This window comes from Girardinichthys multiradiatus, chromosome 11 (assembly GCF_021462225.1).
Source record: "Girardinichthys multiradiatus isolate DD_20200921_A chromosome 11, DD_fGirMul_XY1, whole genome shotgun sequence".
In the NCBI taxonomy this organism is placed as follows: Eukaryota; Metazoa; Chordata; class Actinopteri; order Cyprinodontiformes; family Goodeidae; genus Girardinichthys; species Girardinichthys multiradiatus.
Genome location: NC_061804.1, coordinates 9,146,315 through 9,166,707, shown reverse-complemented (window position 1 = coordinate 9,166,707; position 20,393 = coordinate 9,146,315). Strand labels below are relative to the sequence as shown.

The 20,393-nt window shown below is 39.8% G+C and overlaps 2 protein-coding genes across 3 annotated transcripts in view; one reads left to right on the top strand and one right to left on the bottom strand.

The window, feature by feature from the left end:
* Positions 1 to 4,021, bottom strand: part of emsy (EMSY transcriptional repressor, BRCA2 interacting) — a 31,397-nt gene extending 27,376 nt beyond the window's left edge. The window contains exons 1-6 of the mRNA XM_047378756.1: positions 3,820 to 4,021; positions 2,418 to 2,526; positions 2,154 to 2,253; positions 1,950 to 2,024; positions 1,248 to 1,423; positions 846 to 1,001 (exon numbers count right to left, since the gene is read on the bottom strand). Coding sequence (XP_047234712.1) covers positions 846 to 1,001; positions 1,248 to 1,423; positions 1,950 to 2,024; positions 2,154 to 2,253; positions 2,418 to 2,523 — 613 coding nt within the window. The 5' untranslated portion in view covers positions 2,524 to 2,526; positions 3,820 to 4,021. The remainder of the gene's footprint in view (positions 1 to 845; positions 1,002 to 1,247; positions 1,424 to 1,949; positions 2,025 to 2,153; positions 2,254 to 2,417; positions 2,527 to 3,819) is intronic.
* Positions 4,022 to 8,911: 4,890 nt separating this feature from the next.
* arhgef12b (Rho guanine nucleotide exchange factor (GEF) 12b) overlaps positions 8,912 to 20,393 on the top strand; it is a 56,538-nt gene continuing 45,056 nt past the window's right edge. For both annotated transcript variants that reach the window (XM_047379910.1, XM_047379909.1), the window contains exon 1: positions 8,912 to 9,523. The gene's annotated coding sequence lies outside the window, so the exon portion shown is untranslated. The remainder of the gene's footprint in view (positions 9,524 to 20,393) is intronic.

Below are 20,393 nucleotides of genomic sequence, written 5' to 3'. Positions count from 1 at the left end.
TTAGTTGGTACTTTATCATTTTTAGTTCAAGTTATTAAGTCATTTTGGAAGGTCCAAAGAGCCATTTGCAGCTCCGGAGACGGAGGTTGTGGACCCCTGGTCCAACTCATTACTGTTTAAATGAAGTATATGTGAAAGAATTTGTGAATTATTGGTCATCAATCATTTTTATGCTTCTAAAAAGATGACTTTCCGTATTTCATCATTCAACAAGTTTACAGCTAATGACAGAAGAAATTTGACAAAATCCCCAAAGAATTAGGAACGGTTCTAGCACCCCCTGCAGGTCACTCATGGATGTTAGAAGGACTCCTTTAATTGGTTTGAACAAAATACTAAAAGACTGAAGAAAGTTTAATGTCCTTATTGTTATAAGTAAATAAAAATAATAAAATAAGGAGCTTCTCATCTGATTTAAAAGTTGAGCTGCATGCGCACTAAGAGTAAAATAGGGTGCCTATACATTTTCCATCTCAAAATTCCAGACTTACATTTCCAAAGTTCTCAGTTAATCTTTAAAGTGTAAATACAAACATTCACCATGAATTTACTGCAGATATTTCTACAGATGTACAGTTATAAATATGGAAAGACCACAAAAAACCAAATGGATGGATGGATGGACAGACAGAAATTCAGATATGTTCAGCAGCATGTTTAATAGGTTTCTGGCTTTAACTCCAGTTTTACTCTACCGTCCAACTGTTTTTACTCTGAACTGATCAGATAAATCCTCCATCCAACATTAATGATTATTTTTTGTTCAGTTCTTTACAGTTTATAGATTCTATTGTGTCAAAGGCTGTACTGCACAGTGTTGACATGGGTTGGATGTTGACACTAACTTTTCACGTAGACGGTGCTCCCACTCGGCAGCACGACTACGTTGGATGACGGACTGGCAGGTCTCGGAGATTTCACCGTGGCTCCGATGGGGCCGCTCGATGCTGTGGCACAGGTGGCGGTGGAGGTGGTGCTCGTGTAGGAATAACATACAACAACTGTAAAAAAAAAAAGCACCACAGAGCTTTATCTAACACCCAGGACTTAGAAAGAGTTTTAGTTTTTACTGGCTGACCTTTGGAGCTGAACTAAAAGAAAACAGATTCAACAGTTTGCCATTATTGAGTGATATACTAGGTCAGAAGATATAATGTGTTTTAAACTAAACGGAGCTTTTTGCCTTTACTACAGGAGTAACGTTACTGGTAAGTGAAATAAAACACAGACTGATTTCAAAACTTTACCTTCTTTGTTTCCTGTTTCAGCCGGCAACAGAAGGGAGGCATTCTGATTGGCTGTGGCACTGGCCACAGCGTTAGCCGTGGCCGTGAAGGCTGTCTGAGGGACCAACCTCGGCATCAAAGGAACAAGCCGTCGCCCTTCGATGGACCATTCGGATGAGTTGTTGGGACCAGACATGCTGGAAAACAGGCAGAGCAACGATGAGTACTTAGATATTGGCCACTGTTGTTTTTGTTTTAACAACAATTTCCAAAAAATATCTCCACCTGTGGAAAACAGCCTCACACCAGGAAAAATAAAGAGTTTTAAATACGTTTTCTTCTGTACATTATATTTGATTTGCCAAATTATGTTGCTGGTTGCTGTAAAACAAAACATTGTTCACAGATTGGCTAAAAAGGCTCATATAGGATCATCCAGTATCCTTTATTTGCAAAAATCTGAGGCAGAAAATGGAGCAGTTAGATAAGTCTCGAAACAAACAGCTTCTCTTATTCTATTTTCGTTTTTCATACTAATCCAGACCTGGAAAATACTAAACCCAAAATCCATACTTTTAAAGTCTGGGATGCAGGTGAGTGATAACAATGTTATGCTGCTTTTAACAGATGTCATTTTTAACATCTGTAGGATTACTCAGATTCCACTGGGTAGAAATGCAGCATGGAAGAACACATGGTGCTCCAACACAGATCTGAACTTACTGGTACGCGACGGTGGTGAGGCGTTCATCGTTAACGGCCCTGCGGACTTCTGCGCGATGACGCTCCGTTGAGATGCTTGCAAAATGAGGAAGAAAGAAAGCAAATACCTTAATTTAAATCTATTAAAAAAAAATCTGCCTTCAAATCAATTCAAGACTTTTTCCTTTTAATATGCAACATTTGGAAGGTGCATGAAGTAAATACCCGAGGATTTTAGTGAGCTCTCCCAGAAGGTCCTTCTTGTCCTTGGTCAGATCTCCCTGAGCTCTCAGGGCGCTAATAACTCCAGCATATGCTTCCAGCTCTGGATATGGAAACATTAAAAATGAAGATGAACCGAAGCAACTCAGTCACCAGCTGTTTATCACATCACAGCTGATACAGAATAAAGCTAGTTAAGCTTTATTTATTCAAAATGTATTCTTATAAATGATATTTTTTTTCTGATTCCTTATTTGTTAACCTTACCCAGTTTACGGAGAATCCGTTTGCACTCATCCCTGCCCAGGTCGAGGATGGTGGGCCACACCACCGGCATGGTACCAGTCAGAACTGGTTTCTCCAGTTGGATCATTGGCTGCAGGAGAATTAGCACATGACAGGTCAGTCATCATTATTTCACTGAAAGACAAGTGGAACAAACCCAATAAAATCACAACCTCAAGGAATTTTCTTTGAGTTTTACTGATTATAATTTTTCCTACAAAGAAACTTGCTTGAAAATGAACTGTTGTTGCATCCAGGGCTGCCGTTTTCTAAAACTGGAGGTTTGGAAATCAGCTAAGAGTATTTGTTGTGCATTTTTCTTCTCATTTCTGTTATGAATTAATGTGCTTCTGTCCGTTTTGACTGTTGAACTAATTAAGAGCCAACTCTCAAAATCAGAATAATCTTGTAGCCTCTTCACTTTCTGTTGCATTGTAGTATGTTTTTCTCTTTTATGTGTTGGGCAATGTATTGGCAGTAGAAGCGTGATCAGTTCATCTCTAAAGAACACTGTATGGACTCTCAAGCAGGGGGATTTCAGCATCCTGTTGCAGTGTGGGTTGGCTGGTTTTTGCATTGCACAAAATGGACAGAATAATGAAAGAGAACTACCTCTGAATTCCTCAACTTCACCTCAAATCAACAACTAGATGGTTCAAACTTAGCCTAAAGGCCGGATCAGTGTCAGGTAAACCAACTAGTTTAAATAAAATCCACCATTTCTGGGTATATCTGAGGGCACTTTACAAGACTTAAAGACCCACTTTATTTCCAGTTATGTACAATCCAATTAAGTCCGAATTAATCCAGTTAAACCCAAATCATTATACTGCTGTCAGATTAAATTCTACAAATAGCTTTAATAATACTGTGGAACAGCTTGGTATTTGTCTTGACAAACTCCTGCTTGCTGCAGGTTTTAACCATCTGTGACAGATGAAGGTAACACAGCCCTGAACTGGGCCTCCCTGATGCAGCAGAACCAGGCCCAGACAGACTTTAGGTTGAACTGCTGTCTGCAACATAAACATTGAGGCTGAAAGTCACAAAAAAAAAAAGTCTAATAATAACAGAGTTACAAATGCTGATCTGCACGGTTTGGACGATAAACCACAAGCAAAATAAAATTAAGCACAATGATCCTCTGGGTGATGTTCAGCAGCGAACAACCCTCATATATGGAGCTGAATAAAAACGCTTTAGAACCTCAGCTACGCTGCAAGAAACACCAGAAAAAATGTATTTATTAAAATCTCTGGCGTTATATTTAGGTGAAGGAAAGATTAGTATTCAGCCAATGTATTAAACATGACCACAAACCGGTTTTTACCAGCGGTGTTTGGTTAGCCAGCTAGCTGTTTGTATGAACCAAATCAATTCTTACCTCCCGTTAGCGGGACAACATCAAGGCCTTCGTACGATCATAATCCATACAATCAGGACTCAACATGAAAATCTGGTCATTTTTCCGTATCATGTCGCAATTCTGTAGTAAACAAGCAGAAGAACAAAGCTTATGCTGATAAAAATGCTCCAAAAACGCTCGAAGACATCCCAATGTTTATATTGACTGTTCAGCTGCAGCGGCTGGCCCGAAAATATCTTCTTCACGTGAAGATGGTGAGGATTTGTTACGGAGAAGCGTTGTGCTGCCACCTACAGGTAGATTAGTGTCTTGACCAGCGGAATTCCCGATTTCTGGGGTAGTTTAACATAGGTGCGTCTCAATATATTAGACTATTATTGAAAAGTTAATTTTTCCTGTGATTCAATTCACTAAGTGAAACATTATATAAATTATACACAGACTGATGTTTTCAAGCCTTTGTTCCTGTTAATGATTTTCCACTTACGGCTAATGAAAACAGAATTTCTAATATTAGAATATTACAGACCAATAAAACATTTTAATACAGAAATGTTCTCTTAAAGTTATTTTTAAAAAGGTACTTTTAACCTGGCAAATGATCCTCATCAAGACACTATCCAATTTACTGATATTTATATATGTTTGAAAATTCACATAACTGCACCTTGCAAAAGTATTCATACTCCTTTAACCTTTTTACATTTTGTCACATTACAACCACACACTTAAACGCATGTTTTTTGGTATAATATGCTATAGTTAACACAAAGTAGTCAATATTTGTGAACTGGAAAAAGAAGGATACATGGTTTCAGTATTTACAAATAAATCGAAATAAAATCAGCTACCTTTACTCTGATATCCCTAAATAAAATCCACTGCAACCAATTGCCTTCAGAAGTCAAGAAAAGCATGTTGATAGGAGCATCTCAACAGAGAAGCAGCTTGGAGGCCCATGTTAGTTCTGGTGCTGTTGCAGAGATCAGGTGGACGAATATGAGAGCACAGCTACAAGTAGTGCACTTCATGAAACTACCTTTTAAGTTTATAAAAGTCTTTGTTGAAAAGCCATCTGGTCAGATGAAACCAACATGTAACTTTTTGGTTTACATGCAAAACACCATGTGTTGAGAAAATGAAACATATAAATCACACTGAACACACCATCCACATAGTGAAACTAAGCAGTGGCAGCATCATCATGTGGGCCACAAGGCAGCTGTTAATGGGGAGATGAATGTAGCCAAATACAAGTAATACAGGTAGTACAGAGGACCTGAAATTTCAGCCAGACACAACAGATAAGATTCAAAAGATTTATTGAAAGTTCTGGGTGACTTTCAGCAGGAAACCACCAGCGGCAGGCTCAGGAACCTCTGAGGCAAGATAGAGAGGTTAGTGGCTGAGCAGAGAACTGAGAGGTCCACTTTTCAACAACCCTAAACTATAGGCGTAGGAGCTGCTTCAGGGTGGGGGCTAAGGTTTAAAAATCACATCACTGATAGAATAGATCCAGAAAGGAGAACAGGTCAGAAATGTCAGGTTGATTTTTTTTAAGATCATTTTTTTCATTATTTCCACAGTACTATAAAGGTTTGGGTTAGAATATGAGGTTATCAGCTGCACTAGAACAAATGTTCTGTATATTTATGTGGTGAAATGCTACTCCATGGTAACCGAGAGGTGGATTTTTTTTCACCATTTATTTATAAAATGTGCCACCTTTATAATCAGGAGCGGTACCTTAGACATGTGTCTCTGAAGCTGTTTTGTATGTTTAGGAGCAGCAATGCAGCAGCACAAACAGAAAAAGTAGAGGATGGTACAGGACTTGAGGTGAGGTCTTAAAATAAATCAGTGAACACTTTTAATGTCAGGGTTAAGATATACTATTAACAGATTTGACAGAGTATGAGCCTAAACACATCTGCATGGTGAGAAGTGCTTGTTGGTATGACTTCAGTATTCTTTCTTCCAGGAAGAGGAGCAAGGCCGTGGAGTGCTGCAGGGTGGACAGGCAGGTGAGTAATGGGGAGTGGCTGTTGAGGGGTCCTGACAGCATGAACCAGGGGAGCAGCCAGAGAAGCAGCCAGAGGAGCGGTGAGGAGATTCACAGAGAGTCTTAAGGTGAGTTCCCCAACAAACTCTGAGAGCAAGGAGGCAGAGCACGGGAATCCAGGAACAGAATGCAAACTGGAAAACTGGTTTCCTGTAAGGAGAACATCAAAGAAGTAAGCGCAAGAACACCAAGAAACACAGGCCTGATAACCACTCATGTGAGCAAAACAATCTGATGTCTGCCTCAGGGAATCCGCTTTCTGATTGAGCTTGATAATCTCCAGCTTTGAAGACACACCTGCTGGTCACACCCTGCAGTTAGAGGAGGAAGAGAAACACATTGCAATCTTGAATACAATTTGGCGCAGAATGACCAAGAGAGAAGTAGACACACACACACACACTTTTGTTTTGCTTTATGTAGTGAGGACCATGTGTTGACTCCCATTGACTTCCATTGATTTTCAGTCATTTTCAACCCTTTCTATGCCCTAACCCTGACAATAGCCCTAAACCTAACCATTACCAGTGCATGCTTAACCTTAACCTAAAGTCAATTCCCACCTTAGTCCTAAACCTAACCGTTAGCAAAATAGGTTGTGAGGACCAGCAAAATGTTCTCACTTTGATACAAACGGTCCTCAATTTGATGGTGAAATTGGGAAAATGGTTCTCACTGTGATGCCAAGACAGGAACACACACATCCGTGTTTTTCTATCTTTATGAGGACTTTTCAGTTACTTCCATTGACTTCCATTCATTTTCCTTGATTTTTAGTGCCTAACCCTGACCCTGACCCTAAAACTCACCCTAACCCTAACCAGTTCATACCTAACCCTAACCATAACTCAATTCATACCCTAGTCCTGTCCCAAGAATGGAATTTGGAAAAGGGAGGACCAGGGAAATGTCCTCACTTTGTCAAAATGTCCTCACTTTTGTGATAAAAATAAAAAAAATGGTTCTCACTCAGCAAAAAGTACAAGAACACACACACACACAAACCTGCTCACAGCCCTGTGGATATGACAGCAACGTTTGGATGTAACCCTTCTCCAATCAACCTGAATAAAAGGAATGGCTCATTAGTAGGCCTCGGCATAGATAAATAACATGAGGGTATTCAGCCATTTTATTCAAGTGTGTTGGAAAAAACACACTTGAAACTTACAGGATAGGAAGTTTTGAGGACTGGACCCCCCTGCTTAAAACTGAAGCATATTTATGTGTTAGAAAGGACCAATCAAAGTCCATACCTAAACCAATTAAGAATCTGTGGCAATACTTGAAGACAGATGTTCAGAGAATCTTTTCATCCAATCTGACTGAGCTTGAGCTATCTTTCAAGGAATAATGTGCAGAATTTTTGCTCTCTAGATGCAAAACTGGTAAAGACAAACTCTCAAAATACTTACCATTGTAAATGCAACCCAAGTTGGTTCTACAAAGCATTGCCAGGGTGTGTGATTGCAGATGAATGTCTCACTTTCAGATTTATTTTGAAAAAAAATTTTTAAACCCTTGTGTTATCTTCCTTCCATTTCATAATAATGCGCTGCTTAGTGTTGGTCTATCAAATGAATAAAATGCAGAGAAATAAATATATGAGAAGATGCATATCGATCACATAGAAGATTGACTGTTGAGTCTATTTTATAAGCTACTGTGATAAATTCCCAAACCCTTTTTGAAGAAGTTTTAGATTTTTGGATTTTTAATTTTAACTTAGTATACCTTGCATGTACATTTAGAAGAAAGTTACAATTGCACCAATATGTTTATTTCAATGCTGATTTAAAAAAAAAATTAATTGATGTTATTACTAGTCAGGAAAAAAAGATTATATTTTATTAGAAAAATGGTTTAAACTTTGGAAATTTGAAAAAATGTTCTGAACATTTGTGTGACATTAAAAATGAGTAATTATAATCATTTAAAGATATTTATAAACATTGATATAAAAATAAAAGCAAAGTAGAATTTATCATTACATTTTAGAAATAAAACAACTTCTAAATTACTGTAAAAATATTTGTTTTGACACTATGATAAATTAATTCCTCATATGTTATTTATAAGAAAATTAACGTTATTAAAACTAGGCATAAACAAAAGAAAAACAAGAACTAGAAAAAAGAAAAGTTATGTAATAATTATTATTATTAAAATTGTATCAAACATTCCTACAAAATAAACAAATCCGAATTTATACACTAAAATAACTTTGAAGAACCGCAACAACATTTATTTTTATTTCTGTAATAAATATATGTAAACTTCTAATCTGATGTATAATAAGAACTTAATAAATTCTTATAGTATATGGACATTAATTATGTAATAATTATAACTCAGATACCTATTACAATTTTGTTGGAAGATCTTAAAATAATTTTAAATATAATTATGAACATTGATGTAGTTTCTTTTAAAAATGTGCAATTATAAGTGTAAAATATTTATAAAAAATATGTATGGAGAAAATATAACATTAACTCAACAAAGTTATACATCATGGCTAAATTTTTATTTCTGTTACTGTGTTTAAATGTTATATTTTTAGATAAATGGCAAATAATGACAAAATATATATATTTTTTTTAAAGAAATGCTATCAACTTTTATGTCTACTTTAAAAATGTTTTCAAGATGTAATTGTTTTCTTACTTTTGTCTTACTTTATTGTCCGGGATATTCTTTATTATTGAGGTCAAAGTGTACCGAAGTCAAATTCTTGTTTGTCTGTACAATTAAGCTGATTCTGAGTCTGATATTTTAACTTTTTCTTATATGCGCAAAGAGAGTGAGTTTTATCACGAGTGGCCTTCAGGTTTTCAAAGCAAGCTCAGCAGAGAAGCAGTGAAGTGGATCAATTCATTTGCCAACTGCCAATAAACACGAAGAAGCAGAAGCAGTGATTTAAACAACATAACTCTGAGAATTTAGAAAAGTACGAGGTTCCCCTGAACGCACCGGGAGGAAGGTGGTGTTTCTCCGCGTTGGGAGGGGGCGCAGAGCCTTTCCTTTTTCCATTCGCATCAAGCTTGAGCGGAGCTACAACCAGGGCTGCCTGAACGTTAAAGCGAACCTTAAAGTGACCATCCATCTGCTGAAGGAGCTGTCGGAAAACCAAACGCCTTCAAACCAGCGGAAAGAAAAGCAAAAAGCTCGTTTGGGCTTTCAGAAGCCGGAGTTGGACGTAACTTTCTCCGGGACACCAGGAAAAGACAGAGGGGTCAACATGGAAGCATTTCTTGGGTGAAAATGAAGGATTATCTCCTTTTCAACTTGAATGTTATCCGAGGATGGGAAAGCTGTGGGAAAATATTTCACCGCCTGAGCTCTAAAGTTTTCCAGATGTCTCTGATGCAAGCAGCAGCTGCTTTCTGAAACACCCCAAAGATTCCTGCATTTCTTCTGGATCTTCAGCAGCATCATCGCTGGTTTCACATCAATGGATTTTAGAGACAAAAACACCTTCTGTCTGAGAAGAGCTGGGTTGTTTAAGCCTTCATGGTGAAGTCGCATGCTGTTTGGGATGTTCTCGGAGCTGATGGAGACTAAATAAAGCAGCTGTTATGAAAATGTTATTTGGGTGAAGTCTGCGGAAGCTGACAAGGGAAGCCCAATGAGTGGCACACCGCCAGCACTCACTGACAGGTAGGAGAAAGCGGTTCTTTCTACGTTTAACACACGGAACATCATATTTTTCATGTCTTTGTTTATTAAACACGCTGAAAGGTGTTGGATCTGTTGGATCTGGGCCCTCCATTATAATTACACACATAGCCGGCCCAAGGCAGAAGTGAATTAAGCCACTGCTTGTGGCCACCAGACCCTCAGGGTCCTCCCTTTAATGCCCAAACTTTAACACAGACCATAGATCTATAATTTTAATATTTGTTTATTGAAGATGAAAATACAAATTAATTTGATTTAAGGGGTTCAGCATAGATACATTAAACAACTTTAAAGATTTAAAAGAATTGATAGGTTTACTTTGTAAAAGTACAAAGAATAATCTTTATTGCTTGATTGTGTTACCATAGTTACAACCTGATGCTACAAATTTAATCTTTTCTTTGTGTTTGAGCTTGGTATGTTCACAAATACATCCCAGCAAATAACAAGCAATTATCTGTGATTGCTATTAAGCTCTGTCAATTAAACTTGCCCCCTCTCCCAGTCTCAACCAGATCTGCATTGAAGATCTCTTAGTGGTGGTGATGGTCTTAACAGGAAGATAGGCCCCAAATCAAATTCTGCTTAGGGCCCAATACAGCCCTGGCCCAAGCCCTAATGTTACATCCTCAATATCCTCGTGATCAATACCTAAAAACAATGAATATCTAAATTAGAAGGGTCAGAATCCTTAAAAATCCATAGTAGGAGAGTTTATCCTTAATTATTAAGAAAAATAAATTTGTCCTGAAAAACCAGCTGCATGTACTTGTACTCGTCATCTTCCGCTTTATCCAGGACCGGGTCGCGGGGGCAGCAGACTCAGCAGAGACGCCCAGACGTCTCTCTCTCCAGACACCTCCTCCAGCTCCTCCAGGTGGAGCCCAAGGCGTTCCCAGGCCCGCCGAGAGACATAGTCCCTCCTGCGTGTCCTGGGCCGTCCCCTGGGCCTCCTCCCGGTGGGACGTGCCTGGAACACCTCCCAAGGAAGGCGTCCAGGAGGCATCCGGTATAGATGCCCGAGCCACCTCAACTGGCTCCTCTCGATGTGGAGGAGCAACGGCTCTACTCCGAGCTCCTCCCGGATGGCCGAGCTCCTCACCCTATCTCTAAGGGAGTGCCCGGCCACCCTACGGAGGAAGCTCATTTCAGCCGCTTGTATCCGGGATCTCGTTCTTTCGGTCATGACCCAAAGTTCATGGCCATAGGTGAGGGTAGGAACGTAGACCGACCGGTAAATCGAGAGCTTCGCTTTTCGGCTCAGCTCTCTCTTCACCACAACGGACCGGCACAGTGCCCCCATTACTATGGCAGTCGCACCGATCCGTCTGTCGATCTCCCGCTCCATTCTTCCCTCACTCGTGAACAAGACCCCGAGATACTTAAACTCCTCCACTTGAGGCAGGAACTCCCCTCCAACCTGAAGAGGACAAGCCACCCTTTTCCGGTTGAGAACCATGGCCTCGGACTTGGAGGAGCTGATCTTCATCCCAGCCGCTTCACACTCGGCTGCGAACCGCCCCAGTGCATGCTGTAGGTCTTGGCTAGAGGGGGCCAGCAGGACCACGTCATCTGCAAAAAGAAGAGACGAAATCCTCTGGTCCTTAAACCAGAGCCCCTCCGGCCCTTGGCTGCGCCTAGGCCATAGGGAGCTGCATCTGCATCTGTCAGTTTACTTTAGAGCTCAGAAAGCCATCACGTCCAGGTGCTGACATCTCCCTGCCTGCTATGTTAAAATACATTCAGCATGGAGCTCCTGAAGTGCCAGTTGTGATTTTCTTTTTAACCAATATACGTGCCCGATATAATCTGGATCTAAGTACACTGCTAACAATGTTGTCCATTAAAAATACATAAGCATAAAAATGACTCAACTCTCAAATTCATTTCAGTGCATTTTAGTAAGTTACGTAATGGTATTTATTGTAACTGCTGAGAAAGTTTGGTCTAATTTGTTGATAGACAGTGAGTAAAATAAGGATGTGTCCTTGTAGACAGTGTATGTAAATATCTGATTTCAACTATATATATATACATACACATATAATAAATAAATAAATATTTCTAATGACCTCCAGAACCCCACATCTGAATATCATCGAGATTATTATTGTTTAGGTTGAGTGGATGTATGGCCGAGGCTTTGGGTTTTATGTCAGCGCCCAGATCAGAACGTTCTCAGTTTAAAGATGTGAAGTCCGGTCCAGCTGAAGAGAGAAAACAGGAGGAAGATGGATGTTTCTGAAATATCTCTAACCCAGTAATGCATTCTCTGTGCTTGTTTAGTAATCAAATAATTTACATGTGGGAAATAATTAATTTCTAGGTTGATTTAGTGGGGATTCGGCATGGGTTGGAATGAGTTTAGTAAAAATCCCTCATCTTCATAGTATCATGGAACAAATGCTTCTATGTAAGAACAGAAAAGCAAGAAATTGTTTCTAGTTCAGCTAAAGTTATGTAAAATGGGACCAGATAGCCCCTCTCACTCCACTAGATTCACCATTACACCGCTTAGCTACCAGCTGCTGTTTATTTGCAATGGGTTTTTTAAAAGCAGTTGTAATACTTTAAACATTTTTGACGCATGGCTCTGGATGTTTCTACTCCAGACTCAGTCCACTGGTTCCGCAGGTCCCCCAAGGTCTGGAATCGGCCCTTCTCCACAATCTTCCTCAGGGTCCGGTCACCTCTTCTCGTTGTGCAGCGTTTTCTGCCACACTTTTTCCTTCCCACAGACTTCCCACTGAGGTGCCTTGATACAGCACTCTGGGAACAGCCTATTCGTTCAGAAATTTCTTTCTGTGTCTTACCCTCTTGCTTGAGGGTGTCAATAGTGGCCTTCTGGACAGCAGTCAGGTCGGCAGTCTTACCCATGATTGGGGTTTTGAGTGATGAACCAGGCTGGGAGTTTTAAAGGCCTCAGAAATCTTTTGCAGGTGTTTAGAGTTAACTCGTTGATTCAGATGATTAGGTTCATAGCTCGTTTAGAGACCCTTTTAATGATATGCTAATTTTGTGAGATAGGAATTTTGGGTTTTCATGACCTGTATGCCAAAATCATCCGTATTAAGACAATAAAAGACCTGAAATATTTCAGTTAGTGTGCAATGAATCTAAAATATATGAATGTTAAATTTTCATCATGACATTATGGAAAATAATGAACTTTATCACAATATGCTAATATTTTGAGAAGGACCTGTAGCTATCAGGAGATTTTGGAGCACTTCATGCTTCCATCTGCTGAAATGCTTTATGGAGATGAAGATTTCATTTTTCAGCACAACCTGGCACCTGCTCACAGTGCCAAAACCACTGGTAAATGGTTTACTGACCATGGTATCACTGTGCTCAATTGGCCTGCCAACTCTCCTGACCTGAACCCCATAGAGAATCTGTGGGATATTGTGAAGAGAACATTGAGAGACTCAAGACCCAACACTCTGGATGAGCTAAAGGCCGCTATCGAAGCATCCTGGGCCTCCATAAGACCTCAGCAGTGCCACAGGCTGATTGCCTCCATGCCACGCCGCATTGAAGCAGTCATTTCTGCAAAAGGATTCCCGACCAAGTATTGAGTGCATAACTGTACATGATTATTTGAAGGTTGACGTTTTTTGTATTAAAAATACTTTTCTTTTATTGGTCGGATGAAATATGCTAATTTTGTGAGATAGGAATTTTGGGTTTTCATGAGCTGTATGCCAAAATCATCCGTATTAAGACAATAAAAGACCTGAAATATTTCAGTTAGTGTGCAATGAATCTAAAATATATGAATGTTAAATTTTCATCATGACATTATGGAAAATAATTAACTTTATCACAATATGCTAATATTTTGAGAAGGACCTGTATATTTATCATTCATAATATCGGTAAATATCGGTGATCGGCCTTAACAGCAATATTATTATTGGATACCGACCTAGGCCCAAATTTTCATATTGGTGCATCCCAGGTAAAAACATTAAATAAACATATTTACGTAATAACTAATTCTAATTTGATATATTTAGATTTAAAATGTCTGTACATTCAGAGGAAAGAGAAGCTGATGTTAAATTCCTTGTTTGTGTGCAGAAACTTGACCAATAAACCTGGTTCTGTTTTCAAATTTCGAAACCTTGCAAAGCAAAAAACAAAATGGAGGAAACACAAAAGAATTTATTTATTTATAAAAGGTTTATTTTTACACATTTCTAAAAAAAAAAACAAAAACATTTTGATTTTCTTTTCTGTAAATTTAGGAAGCAGTATATGAAAATATTATTTTGATTTTACACAATATTAGAGCCCAGTTATCCCAATTGTTTCCTAGCACAAGCAACGTGACTCCAGTATCACAGACAGCAGTGGGAAAGCTGAACACTTTCTGTCAAATATACATAAAGTCCATCGTTGGTCAAGTTTGCTGGCTTCAAACTGAAATTTTGCCTGTTGGAAAGTGAAAATGTTACTATAACAACATTAATTTGTGAACCTCGGAGTCAGACTAACTACTGCGTGTCTTTATTTTTTTATTGTTTTTACTCTCAGTAATCAGGAGTTTTCTCTGAGGTAAAATACAGGCTCACATGGCGGCCCCGGAAAGTCACAGAAAGTCGCTTGATTAGATTCAGCCCGGAGGAAGAAGCCCGGCTGCCGTCCGCTCCGCTGCTCTTTATAATAATGGGCCTCTTCTGATATTCGTCACTAAATTCCACGTAAAGATCCTCTATAGGTTCGGCCCGATCCAACTCTGGGGCAGAAGATTGCTCAATACAGCGGGGGAAGAGCGCTGATTCTCGCTATGGGTCAAGCTGGAAAGATTTATATGGCTGTTACAGGAAAACCAGCCAGCTTTTAGTAAAGATGTAAGGATAAATGTATCAGAAGCCCCTCTATGAGTGAGATTTTTTTAATTATATGTATGCATTGGTCTTAGTCTAAGAAATGCTATTAAATACTAAGAAATTGATGATTAGAATATGGCACATCCCTACATATGTCCATCCAAATGTAAAATAAAATGACTGCATTTTAAAAACCTGTGGAGTGTTTAAAGATTGCAGAAGATCTCATAACTTTAAGAAAACATTTAGAACAATCATTTTCATCTTCTCCAGCCATTTTTGTGAAACTTTAACCTGGTAGACATTATGAACTCCTTAATGAAGGGTGAAACTGCACTGAAGACAGTCATTCACCATGGTGGAATAATAAAATCTTTATTTGACTTTAATTTCCAACCATGGGTCTACAAACAGTAAATATCCAAACATAAAGAAGTAAAGCAGGAAGGTGAGGCTGATCTTCTTGGACTCTTCATTCTGGCCAACTTACTGGCCCCAGACTGAATGGAAAAAATCCACCATAACACAAACAATTAAGAACCCAGAAGGAATGATCTGATCTGATCCTCAGGTAGACCAGAAGAGCTGGCAGATGTATCAAAATTTCTTACAAATCCAAATGTATGGTAGCCTTTACTCTGATATCCCAAAATAAAATCCTGTGTTACCAATTTCCTCTGTTGTCAAGAACTCAGAGGTTATCTTCACCAACTTTTCACAACTATAGACTGAAATTTTTGCCCCTGTCATCTTTGCAAAGTAGCTCAACCTCAGTCAGATGAATGAAGAGCTTCTGTGAAGATCCATTTTTAAAACTTTCCACTGTGACAAGATCGTGTGATATAGAATCGCTACAATATGTATTGTTAATGTAAAGTCTCGCGTTGTGCTAATGAGTTGCTGTTAGCTGTGACTTCATCTGGTGAAGTGATTGTTAGGAGACCAGGATATGAAGGAGAGATTTAAGTTTGAGATTCTGTTGGATCCATGCTTGAGATTTTGAAGTTGGAAGTGGAGCACCTCCTGTTTGCTGCATTGTTGTGACACTGTCTGCTCGTTGAGCTTCTTGGCCGACACCATTTGTTACAGAACCACCGAGGCACCAGTTTTCCGTTGTTTCTCTGGCATCATTTTGGTTCTGGATATTAAAAAGAAACTGTGATGGAGTGACAGGCAAGATACGAAGTACTCTGAGAATACAAGCCAGTTTTTATTAAATGACTGCATTTTAACATCCAGTTCAAAACTTAAAGTTCTTGTAGTGATGAACATTGATTCCTTGAAGCACAATTTTATATGAATAAAGCCTTTATTGTATTTGTGAAAAGACAAAAGGTAGCATTGTATTTTCTGGCATTAGGTCCAACTTAGAATTTGACAAGCATAAGAAGTTCAACATGTGGACTAGTCAACCCTGGACTGAATACTTGTCCACTGATTACAACACAGATTGTGATTTGTAAAAGCTTTACTTTATTTATGTAAAGAAAAACAAAACCTAAACAGAAAATAGGGATTCTTAGTTTAAAAAAAAAAAGTTTAAATCTCATCTCCTTTTTGTGGACCCAGTAGTGTGTACCGTATCGTCTCGTCTTATGCGCAGAATATATCGTTAGACGCCTCCACTCAGGGCGTTTTCTCACTTATACTTCATTTACTTTGGTCAGAATCAGTTGATGAGTTTAACTTGTAACCGGTGGCTTGGTTTCTTTTCACACAGAGAAAACTATAAGCAAACCAGAAGCTGTCACTACAGACCACTTCAGAACATTCAGTCTGTTTACTGGTCAGATGTATCCGAGGTGGAAGAACCAAATGTAAATACAGGAAGCAGATGCTGTGTTCCGAGTTAGTGGAAAACTTGTGGAATTTGATCATTTCATTAGTGTGCTTCTGGGTACTATTACAGGCAAAACTGGCTGAGAAGTATACCGAATGTTGCACAGAGCTTTATGGTTTATGAAAAACATGTGAGACCATTATTTATTTATTTGTTTGCTCAACCGCATCCCACAATGCAACACAAATCTGGCTACAGAAGAGCATTTGGATAAAGCTTGCAGAAAACACCTGGTATCTGTATCGGATCGAGGTCGGATCATGTTCACACCGTAACCAAACCGCTCTAGTGTTTGTTTGAAACCATACCAAGACCGTTTGGAGGATGTGGTCTTGGTATGGTTGTTTTGGTCCGCACCCTAATGCGATTGCTGTGTTCCCATCTAGACAAACGAACCACACCAAGGGGGAAAAGAACCAGGGTTTGTTTGAAATGGACTAAACATCTTAGGTGTTAAAACACCCTTACTGTCGGTCTGTCTCATTTAATCCCATTAAAGTACATTAAGGTTTGTGTTTGTGAAGTGATTAGAAGGTTATGGGGGTGAATACTTTTGCTAGGCACCGTAGAACGAAGAAACTAGAGCGAATAAAGTGAATGCATCACAAGTGGAGTGATAGTATTTCAGTGACTTGCTGGGTCATCTGAACATGTTGGTCCACTAGGAGTTTAATGTTGGAACCAGTAGTTCTGTCAGGGCAGCTGAACACCTTGTGAAGGTTACCACCACAAAAAAGGGAAGAGTAAAGAATTGTGCGGCACCCTTCCAGAACCAGGTGACATCTGTGTCTCCCATCTGGAAACAGATATCGGACTCTTGACAACATAGTGGAAGATGATTGTGGGAAACCTCGTCTTTCAGCCGGTTCCAATCTCACCTTTGTTTTTGGATGCTTTACTTAATGCTGAGCTATTTGTGTTAAGATATCAAATACTGTCTTTGTTGCATTGTGAAAAATGTTGTGTTTTTATCTAAATGAACAGAACCTGAATGTCACCGTTGACTAGTTTAGATGTTTGTTTTCAAAGGATCAGTGTCTTCTCTGCCCTAAGAAAGTCGTCTTTGTGTCTCTGTGAATCTCTAAATTACCTGCATGCATTTTTAATTTTGTTTATCTATGTTTAGATTATTGCTCAAGCTCGTGTTGCAGAGATTTGCTGCTGTTGCTTGGTTACATTTACAGCCCAACTCCAGCAGTGATTATGTCACAGTTTGGATCTGGTTCAAGTGCTTCTACATGAGGAGAATTGAGTTTGAGCTGGCTTCGAGGTATTTGGTGTGCTGCTCTTATGTGACATGTCTGGGAAAATTTGCAAAGAAAGTATTTTCCTGGATTTAGCTCCATCCCTCTTTCCATAAAATCTATCGGAAGTAGAAGGAAAAGGTTAAATGGATCAGAAAATCCTTTACCAATGAACAATCCCCAAAATAAAATCCATTAGTCCTGGCCTTAGTGAGAAAATGATAGAAAGAAATCTGTTGTTAAAAGAAACTTTGTCATAAGCAATGTAGGAAATCCAGCACACAGGTAGAAGAAGGTAAGATGAGACCAAAATTTAATATTTTGGCCTACACACAAAACACTGTTTGTTACACTGCTCCCTCAACATGCCATCTTCACGATGAAACATGGTGGTGGCAGCATCATGATGTAAGGAGGCTTTTCTTCAACAGAAACAGAGAAACTGGACAGATAATAAAATGGATGGGGCTAAATATGGACCAATCCTGGAGGAAAACCTGTTAGAGGCTGCAGAAGACTGGAGACTGGGGTGGAGATTCACCTTCCAGCAGGACAACCACCCTAAACATCCACAACAACTGAACTCATCGATGCCATCAAAACATGCCCAATGACAGAGCTCCCGAACCAAACACTGCCCCCATTCCATGACTGAGCTGGGTCCCATTCGGGGTCTTGCTTGGTTTACCTCCCTTACAGCTGTCTGAACAGGTGGCATGGCACAGTAATCCCCTCCTTGGTCTTTCTCCGTACCAGTTACTGTGGATTGCTGATGCCCACCCTGTGGGTTTGGGGTGGTTTTGAAAGGTTTCTCCTCTTCGCTGCTGAGCGGTTCTGCTGCCGGATGCTTTTGCAGGTACATGGCTGTTGGGCGACTAAGTTGCGGCTTGACCTGTGTTGGGTAAATGGTGGCGGGGTTGGGTTGGGAGGTCAGTATCCTGCGTCTCACTGGGGTGAGGGCTGATGCTCCTGTGCTTTGCTGCCGACCTGCCTTTGTGTCGGCCGTGTGGCCACTCTATGGGGGTGCCTGGTGTCTGTCTGCCTGGGGCTGCTGCAGGGACCTGAGGCTACCTGCCAGTTCAATTCAATTAAATTCAGTTTTATTTATATAGCGCCAATTCACAACACATGTTGTCTCAAGGCACTTCACAACAGTCAAGTACATACTTTCCAATTAGTCCTAAACATTGAACAGTGCAGTCAGAGTTAGTTATTTATTCAAATTGGATAAAAAGTTTTTCTATCTAAGGAAACCCAGCAGATTGCATCCAGTCAGTGACTTGCAGCATTCACTCCTCCTGGATGAGCATGTAGAGACAGTGGACAGTCACTAGCATTGACTTTGCAGCAATCCCTCATACTGAGCATGCATGTAGTGACAGTGGAGAAGAAAAACTCCCTTTTAACAGGAAGAAACCTCCAGCAGAACCAGGCTCAGTGTGAGCGGCCATCTACCCCGACCGACTGGGGGTTTGAGAGAACAGAGCAGAGACACAAAGAGAACACAGAAGCACTGATCCAGGAGTACTTTCTATGGGAAGGAAAAGTAAATGTTAATGGATGTAGCTCCTTTAGTCGTTTCACCTAGAAAGAAAGAACAGATAAACTCTGAGCCAGTTTTCAAGGTTAGAGACTGAAAGAGAGCACATAGAGTTAGTCACAGTTAAGCTCAGTCAATCGCCACGTCTAGGAGAAAAAGGGTTAAACACTAAAAGACAGGGCTATGTGGATCATCGGTAGAGGGTGAGCATTAAGTTGTTGCCAGCAGAAGCTCGGACGATGCTCCTCTCCAGAAAGGTGTCACAGGCAGACACAGAGTCAGGCCAGGTGTAGCTTCTAGGAAGAGAAAAGAGAGAACGAAGTTAAAAGCTGAAATAACAGCAAATAATGCTAAATTGGAGAGTAGTGTGAGAATGTAGCGAAGAGGGTGAAAGTGGTCATTATGTCCTCCAGCAGCCTAAGCCTATAGCAGCATAACTACACAGATAGTTTCAGTTCAGATTATTTAGTTAGATGGCGCTTATTTTCAACAATGTCGTTTCAAGGAACCCCACAAAGGGTCCCACTGATGGTCTTTGTTATACTAAAAACCACAAGGATTGGGATACCTCTCTCTGTCAGACTGATTATAACCATTGGAAAAGAGAAAGGGTCATACAGGTAGCAGAAATGGAGGGTGTGTTTGCACCTCAACCATAACTGAGCCGGTTTAGGCTAAACCTGACTCCCCCTTACTCCAACCAACAGGGAGGGAGGAAGGCTTCCTCCCTGATAACCTAAGCCACTCTAACTATAAGCTTTATCAAAAAGGAAAGTTTCAAACCTAGCCTTAAAAGTTGACAGGGTGTCTGCCTCACGGACTAAAACTGGGAGCAGGTTCCACAGGAGAGGAGCCTGATAACTAAAGGATCTGCCTCCCATTCTACTTCTAGAGACTCTAGGAACCACCAGTAAACCTGCAGTCTGAGAACAAAGTGCTCTGTTAGGAACATATAGAACAATCAGATCTCTGATGTATGATGGAGCTAGATCATTAAGGGCTTTATATGTGAGGAGGAGAATTTTAAATTCTATTCTGGATTTAACAGGGAGCCAATGAAGGGAAGCTAAAGTAGGAGAAATATGATCTCTCTTTTTAATTTTCATCAGAACTCTTGCTGCAGCATTTTGAATCAGCTGAAGGCTTTTAACTGCATTTTGTGGACATCCTGATAGTAAATAATTACAATAGTCCAGCCTTGAAATAACAAATGCATGGACTAGTATTTCAACGTCACTCCTGGACAGGATATTTCTAATTTTGGCAATGTTCCAGAGATGAAAGAAGGAAATCCTAGAAACCTGTTTAATATAGGATTTAAACGACATGTCCTGGTCAAAAATAACACCAAGGTTTTTTACTTTATTACCGGAGGTCAATTTAATGC